Consider the following 8,705-nt stretch of genomic DNA (forward strand, 5'->3'; position numbering starts at 1 on the left):
GGCCATAAAGTTGGTATAAAATGAAAGTTTAGGCCGGGCGCGGTGGCTCACGCCTGTAATACCTGCACTTTGGGAGGCCGAGATGGGCGGATCACGAGGTCAGGAGATCGAGACCATCCTGGCTAACACGGTGAAACCCCGTCTCTACTAAAATACAAAAAAAAAAAAAATTAGCCGGGCGCAGTGGCGGGCGCCTGTAGTCCCAGCTACTCGGGAGGCTGAGGCAGGAGAATGGCGCGAACCCGGGAGGCGGAGCTTGCAGTGAGCCGAGATGGTGCCACTGCACTCCAGCCTGGGCGACAGAGTGAAGACTCCGCCTCAAAAAAAAAAAAAAAAAAATGAAAGTTTAAGCCTGTGTTGCCATGTTTTATAAGGCAGATTGCTAAGTTTGAACTTCTTAGGAAGAAATTGCTTTAGTCTCAGACTATGCTGTTAGCTGAAAGGCCAACTAGGTTGTGTTTCATTTCTTGTGGGTCTGTTTTTGTTTTTAACAGTGAATGCATAAAAATACAGCCAACTGACATCCAACCTGACATATTCAGCTATTTGTTGCATATTATGTACACGGGGAAAGGGCCAAAGCAGATTGTGGATCATAGTCGTTTGGAGGAAGGGATTCGATTTCTTCACGCCGACTACCTTTCTCACATTGCAACTGAAATGAATCGAGTGTTCTCACCGGAGACTGTGCAGTCCTCAAATTTATATGGCATTCAGATCTCAACAACCCAAAAAACAGTTGTGAAACAAGGACTGGAGGTCAAAGAAGCTCCTTCTAGTAACAGTGGAAACAGAGCTGCTGTCCAGGGTGACCACCCCCAGTTACAGCTGTCTCTTGCTATTGGTCTGGATGATGGCACTGCAGACCAGCAGAGGGCCCATTCTGTCACCCAGGCGCTGGAGGAGCACCAGAAGCCCCCAGTTTCCATCAAGCAGGAGAGATGTGACCCAGAATCTGTGATCTCCCAGAGCCACCCCTCACCCTCATCAGAGGTGACAGGCCCCACTTCTACTGAAAACAGTATCAAAATACACTTATGCCATTACTGTGGGGAACGTTTTGATTCCCGTGGTAACCTAAGGCAACATCTCCATACACATGTGTCTGGATCCCTGCCATTCGGTGTCCCTGCTTCCATTCTGGAAAGCAATGACCTTGGTGAAGTGCATCCCCTTAATGAAAACAGCAAGGCCCTTGAATGCCACAGGCTCAGCTCCTTCATTGTTAAGGAGAATGAACAGCAGCCAGACCACACCAACCGGGATACCACAGAGCCTTTGCAGATCAGTCAAGTATCTTTGATCTCCAAAGACGCAGAGCCAGTAGAATTAAACTGTAATTTTTCTTTTTCAAGGAAAAGAAAAATGAGCTGTACCATCTGTGGTCACAAATTCCCTCGAAAGAGCCAATTGTTGGAACACATGTATACACACAAAGGTAAATCTTACAGATATAACCGATTCCAAAGGTTTGGTAATGCATTGGCCCAGAGATTTCAGCCATACTGTGACAACTGGTCTGATGTCTCCCTGAAAAGTTCTCGCTTGTCACAAGAACACTTAGACTTGCCTTGTGCCTTAGAGTCAGAGCTTACACAAGAAAATGTGGATGCTATCCTAGTTGAGTAGCAGCTTCTCTTTCAGAATTTTTATACCAATTCTGAAAAAGAAAATTCGCATGGCATTTTTTATTCATAAATTATTTTCCTCCTCAAGTTTGGTTGACTTTTTTTCTTCACAGCTTATCCATGGTTTTAAGGTTGTATATATTAGATCTTCTCATAAGACATATTAATATGTGGCTATTAAAATGTAACATTCAATTACTACTGTGAACTTTTCACAAATGAAATTACAATTTAGAAATCAGAAATCAATGTAGAAATATGGAAACTTTAAATAGTTATTTATAGAATTTCTAAGTTTTTCCAGTTACAGAACCAGTAATATCAGATTGAATATAAAGTAAATGAAATCTGTTTTAAAGCATATTCTAAACTATCACTTCTGCCTACATTTCACATGAATTCACTCCTACAAAGATTATTTTTAAATATTTTCTTCCATATAGGAAATTAATACTTATTTTAGTACATAACTATATGTTATACATATGTTATAATGTATAAAAATTTATTTTAAGATATACCAAATCATGAGTAGTTTTATTTTTTAACAACTAGCTCTACAACATGTTACCTACATGGCTTCTCTTTACTTTTTAACATTGAGTATACCTCATTTTTTTTTTTTTTTTTTTTTTTGAGACAGTCTCCCTCTGTCGCCCAGGCTGGAGTGCAGTGACGTGATCTCGGCTCACTGCAAGCTCCACCTCCGGGTGCACGCCATTCTGCCTCAGCCTCCTGAGTAGCTGGGACTACAGGCGCCTACCACCATGCCCAGCTAACTTTTTTGTATTTTTTTAATAGAGACGGGGTTTCACCGTGTTAGCCAGGATAGTCTTGATCTCTTGACCTCGTGATCCGCGCGCCTCGGCCTCCCAAAGTGCTGGGATTACAGGCATGGTATACCTCATTTTTAATAAGAAACAGTTAAAAGAAAGGGAGAAGAGTCAGAGAGAAATTAAAAAATCTTTAAGAAACAGTAAGATATACACACATAGATAAATAAACATGCAGAGACAGAGACTGAGCTAGAACTACATTGACTAAAAACCCCAGGGTTGTTACCTTGGTGTATAGTGTTTTCTTAGACAGCTTAAAAAGCAATTTGAGATTTTTATGACCAGAGGTTTACATGAGTTGAAAGAGAAAGATGATAAAATATAAATCATCTTTCTACCCTCAATGTCAGAGGATTTTGGGGGCTTCCTGGGTTGATACTAATTTTCTAAAAACCACTTGAAAAAGTAGTTTTTCAGTGGCACAGTTTTTACTTTTTTCCTGATCCATAAAGCCAGCAAAGTGGATACATTGAGTGTTCTGTATCTGCATTTAAAACCCATGATGTTAGCTTTCCCTCTATAAATCAACTTAACCCTCTTTATAATGGTGACACTTACAAAGCTAAAACCCCAGGAGAGTTAAAGTTGATGGAATAAATTACAGATTCCCTGGCTCTATATACCTGGGAAATATCTGGTTAAGCTTCACCACAAAGGATAGATCTAAATTGTTTCTGAAATGTTTAAATTTCAAACACCACATAGTCAAGGATAATAAAACAGACATTTTTTTTGCCCTCTTGTTAAATTCTGAGCTTCACAGGCATTTGAATACATATAAAAAATTTGGTTTGTGAGCCTTAGAATTTAACCACTTACAAAACTCTTGAGCTCCCTCCACTTCCGAGGATATTTCCTGACACATTCAACAGCATCAGCGTTCAGTCAGGAGGGAGCTCAAAGAGTAATCCAGCTAATTCTAAGGACACAAAGGTTTTCTCTAGATAAACAGTTTAGGTAAATTACAAAGTGGTAAGTTTTTCTTGAGGATTGAATGAAGAAAAAACTACTGGATATTGTGTCAGGCAGTTGAGTTTCTGTCTTAGACAAGTGAGTAAAGGCTCCTATGGTCAAGACTGATGTGTGTTGAGAACAAATCTAACTATTTATAAGATCAATTGTATTGGGAGTAATTAAAACAAATGTATTGCTCTTTGGGGTCAGAACTCAGAACTTCATCTAATCTTAAACTTTTTCCTACCAATTCACTTAGGCAACTATTCAAATTTGTACTGCCCTCAAAGATTTCATCTCATTGGAAGAACACAAGTATTAACATTTATTTTTTTTATTTTAGGCTAGTTAGGATATATTTCCTAGCCTTAATTTTTCTCCTCTGTATTCTTCCCTATTTGCCCACTCATTATTATTATTTATTATTATTATTTTTTAAGGAGTTTCGCCCTTGTTGCCCAGGCTGGAGTGCAATGGTGCAATCTCATCTCACTGCAACCTCTGCCACCTGGGTTCAAGCGATTCTCCTGTCTTAGCCTCCCAAGTAGCTGGGATTACAGATATGCACCACCACACCCAGCTAATTTTGTATTTTTAGCAGAGATGGGGTTTCACCATCTTGATCAGGCTAGTCTGGAACTCCTGACCTCAGGTGATCCACCAGCCTCAGCCTCCCAAAGTGCTGGGATTACGGGTGTGAGCCACCGTGCCCAGCCCACTCATTATTCTTTGACGCAGGAAATCCTTGTATATAGCTAAAGGGTGGAGGTAGAGTTGTATATGGATGATGGGATAAGACAGCAAGCACTGTCAGGGCAGAGTGTGGAGAAATGGTAAGAGTTTGTTAGCAGCTGATTGGCCATGATAGACGACACTGATTTAAAGCAGAAATATATCTGTTTGTTGAGAGTTAAGAAAATAGTTAACTATTTCTATTCTTACAGTTCCTTTTAATATTGGGAATTCAAAGCAAATGCTCTTTCCTTGTTCCTTATAACATTCATTCTGTTTAAGAAGTGGGAAAATATCAACTTCATTTTATAGAAAAAAAGTCCCAAAAGCTGAATTCCAGAGATGCAGTAAATGGTGTGGGACTGACCCCCAGTTTTTGTTGTTGTTGTTTTCATTTATGCTGCAGGGTTTTTTTTGTTTTTTTTTTTTTTTTGAGATGGAGTCTCACTATGTCGCCAGGTTGGAGTGCAGTGGTGCTATCTCGGCTCACTGCAACCTCCGCCTCCTGGATCCAAGCAATTCTTTTGCCTCAGCATCCTGAGCACATGCCACCACGCCCAGCTAATTTTTATATTTTTAGTAGAGACAGGGTTTCACCATGTTGGCCAGGATGGTCTTGAGCTCCTGACCTCGTGATCCGCCCACCTTGGCCTCAGATTACAGGCATGAGCCACCGTCGCCCGGCTCTGCAGGCATCTTTTAAAGTAACTGTCATATGCCTAACACTGTGCCCTGAGTATTATTTTTTAAAGATGTGATTGCTCACTGAGAAAATTTGCTTTGTATTTTAGAAGTTCTTCCACCTAGGCCAGGCGTGGTGGCTCACGCCTGTAATCCCAGCACTTTGGGAGGCCGAGGCGGGTGAATCATGAGGTCAGGAGATCAAGACCATCCTGGCTAACACAGTGAAACCCTAGTAAGTACAAAAAATTAGCCAGACGTAGTGGTGGGCACCTGTAATCCCAGCTACTCGGGAGGCTGAGGCAGGGGAATAGCTTGAACCCAGGAGGCGGAGGTTGCAGTGAGCTGAGATTGCACCACTGCACTCCAGCCTGGGTGACAGAGCCGAGACTCCATCTCAAAAAAAAAAAAAAAAAAAAAAAGTTCTTCCAGCTAAAACCTTTATTTTGGACTACATCTCCACAAAATGGAGCTATACGGTTAGCCAGTATCCTAATAATATGGTGCAGTTTGCATAACGATTACCAAGCTTGAAACTGGAAATATCGTATGCACTTTCATCTGTGTATCAGGCAGATACTAAACAAACATTTTCCCCGTGAGTCAGCTTAAAATTTTTCCTTCTTTCAAAATCTTACACAGTTGTTTTCTGGAGAAAAATAGAGACTGTTTTAGTATTTGTTTTTATTAGCATATCATCAGAACTCAGCACAGTCTGCCTTATAAGAAAATAAGAATTTTTTTTTTTTTTTTTTTTTTTTTGAGATGGAGTCTGGCTCCGTCGCCCAAGCTAGAGTGCAGTGGCTGGATCTCAGCTCACTGCAAGCTCCGCCTCCCGGGTTTGCACCATTCTCCTGCCTCAGCCTCCCGAGTAGCTGGGACTACAGGTGCCCGCCACCTCGCCCGGCTGTTTTTTTGTATTTTTTAGTAGAAACGGGGTTTCACTGTGTTAGCCAGGATGGTCTCGATCTCCTGACCTCGTGATCCGCCCGTCTCGGCCTCCCAAAGTGCTGGGATTACAGGCTTGAGCCACCGCGCCCGGCCGAATTTTTTTTATTTATAACTCTTGAGATTGTTAATTCTTGCTCTTCCTGATTTCTCATCTGTAAAGTGAGTGTAAGCAATACCTACCTCACAGGGGTGTTGTGAGGATTTATATTAAATGTGTTAAGTTCTCTCAGTATTATTGATTAAAACCAACCATATAAACGACATTTTTTCTTTAGATAGACGTATTAACTTTAGTATTTCAGCCTATAAATTCTAGAATGTTCTTAAAAGCAGTAATGTACTATCTAATATTCAATAACTAATTGACAGAACTCTTATTGTTATTTTTTACAAATAACTCTAGAAACAATACTGTTGCTAGAATTCCTATTCTACTGTAATTTAATCATCACTGTTTCTTTTTAGCCTTCAGTAAGGAGGATATTAGTTCTTTGGCATTATTGGGAATAAAACTTTGTCAATTTCAGCTTTATTGAAAGTTCTCCCAAATACATTGTTTACACAAAGGAAAAGGAACAAAAACAATAAAGAAATATGTTTATTTATTTTATTTTTTTTTTGAGATGGAGTCTCGCTCTGTTGCCCAGGCTGGAGTGCAGTGGCACGATCTTGGTACTCTGCAACCTCCACCTCCCAAGTTTAAACGATTCTTTTGCCTCAGCGTCCCGATTAGCTGGGACTATAGGTGCACGCCACCACACCCAGCTAATTTTTGTAGTTTTAATGGAGACGGGGTTTCACCATGTTGGCCAGGCTAGTTTTGAACTCCTGACCTTGTGATCCACCCACCTCAGCCTCCCAAAGTGCTGGGATTGCAGGTGTGAGCCACCAGGCCCAGCCCATTTTTATTTCTTTAATGTAGGTGATCTAAATAGTAGATGAGGACAGGAAATGGGTTGAAGGTAATAACATAGTATTATTAGAAAAGTCTTCACTGAAAACTGAAGGAAATACATATTAATCATGGAAAAAGATAGTGTGAAAAATGTGTAATTTCATTAACGTTTGTTTGTGCAGGTACATTCTTGATGTTGTGAGTCAGATATTTGATAAATGTCCATTTTTTGTAGTAATTGATGTAAAAATGGGCCATGCGAAGAATTTTCATAATGTAATTTGTGTCTTTATATGTTTTGAACTACATATAGATCTGTAGCACTTAAATTGTTAATTTTTAATTTCTTAAGAGTGAAGTCTGTAAATGATTATTCTCTGCTGTACTTCTGTGTTTGTATGGTTAGACATTTTGAAAACTGGTGAGATTACACAATCCCAAACCTGGATGTCTTAAATACAAGGAATTACAAACTGTGATTTTTGTCTTGAAGACCTGCAAGAATTCATTGTGCTTCAGTATGTATTTGTACTGCACTTGATTAATTAGTAAGTATTGCTCTGGTGCAATTGATACTAACTGGCATCAGCTCCTCTATTTTGTGCTAAATAAAGTCATTTAGTCAGAATGGATCAAATATAAACTTTAAAATAAACTTAGATTATAAAAACTTGTTCAATAGAAAAGACCCACTGAAAAAATCTTCAAAGTACATGTAACATAGCAAATACAGGAGACCAAAATCAACAATACATTGTGTGGCTAAACTCATCCACCTAATATACTGTGAATTTGCTTTAGAAACATTCTTTTAGAAAGTTGTGTATCAGCCGGGCATGGTGGCTCATGCCTGTAATCCCAGCACTTTGGAAGGCCAAGGCCCAGGAGTTCAAGAACAGCCCGAACAATATAGTGAGACCTCATCTCTGCCAAAAATTTTGGCCACGGGTGGTGGCTCACGCCTGTAATCCCAGCACTTTGGGAGGCTGAGGCGGGTGGATCACCGGAGGTCAGGAGTTCAAGACCAGCCTGGCCAACATGGCGAAACCCTGTCTCTACTAAAAATACAAAAATAAGCTGGGCTTGGTGGTGCGCGTCTGTAGTCCCAGCTACTTGGGAGGCTGGGACAGGAGAATTATTTGAACCCGGGAAGTGGAGGTTGCAGTGAGCCAAGATCGTGCCATTGCACTCCAGCCTGGGCGACAGAGTGAGACTGTCTCAAAAAAAAAAAAAAAAAACAAAAAAAAAAACGGGTGCGGTGGCTCACACCTATAATCCCAGCACTTTGGGAGGCCCAGGCGGGCAGATCACAAGGTCAGGAGATCGACACCATCCTGGACAACACGGTGAAACCCCATCTCTAGTAAAATACAAAAAATTAGCTGGGTGTGGTGGCGCATGCAGGTAGTCACAGCTACTAGGGAGGCTGAGGCAGGAGAATTGCTTGAACCCGGGAGGCAGAGGTTGCAGTGAGCCAAGATCGCGCCACTGCACTCCACCTGGCGACAGAGCAAGACTCCACCTCAAAAAAAAAAAAATGTTGTGTATCCTCTAGTTGGAATGGAAAAATGGAAACAATGAATTTCATTTATTTTATCAAGACAAATTAATGTGACTTAATCGAAAGTTTATTAGCTCAGCTTGTAGAATGTGTTCTTATTTTACATCAGTGTTTGACAAATGTTGTGTTCCTGGTGTTGAGGTAAGTAGTCTTTGTACTGGGTAACATTTTGGAGGTGTGATGCAAAAATGCATTCGTGGGCCTAATTCTTACCAACCATAATCTGTGTTAATAGAAAATTGATGTCCTAACCAAATGCTTTCCAACTGCCGTCTCTGGAAAGAAAGGTAGTATCTCGTCATTTCCCAGAAGTTTCTTGCTTTGCTTCTTTTTTTTTTTTTTGAGATGGATTCTCGCTCTGTTGCCTAGGCTGGAGTGCACTGGAGTGATCTCAGCTCACTGCAACCTCCGCATCCCAGGTTCAAGCTATTCTCCTGCCTCAGCCCCCTGAGTAGCTGAGATTACAG

General features: G+C 40.7%; 1 protein-coding gene across 6 annotated transcripts in view; it reads left to right on the forward strand.

The window, feature by feature from the left end:
• Positions 1-6,006, forward strand: part of LOC105473692 (zinc finger and BTB domain containing 25) — a 28,577-nt gene extending 22,571 nt beyond the window's left edge. For all 6 annotated transcript variants that reach the window (XM_071100023.1, XM_011727622.2, XM_011727620.3 and 3 more), the window contains exon 3: positions 495-6,006. In XM_071100023.1, coding sequence (XP_070956124.1) covers positions 495-1,629 — 1,135 coding nt within the window. In that variant the 3' untranslated portion in view covers positions 1,630-6,006. The remainder of the gene's footprint in view (positions 1-494) is intronic.
• Positions 6,007-8,705: the final 2,699 nt, after the last annotated feature.

Source organism: Macaca nemestrina, chromosome 7 (assembly GCF_043159975.1).
Source record: "Macaca nemestrina isolate mMacNem1 chromosome 7, mMacNem.hap1, whole genome shotgun sequence".
NCBI classification, from domain to species: Eukaryota; Metazoa; Chordata; class Mammalia; order Primates; family Cercopithecidae; genus Macaca; species Macaca nemestrina.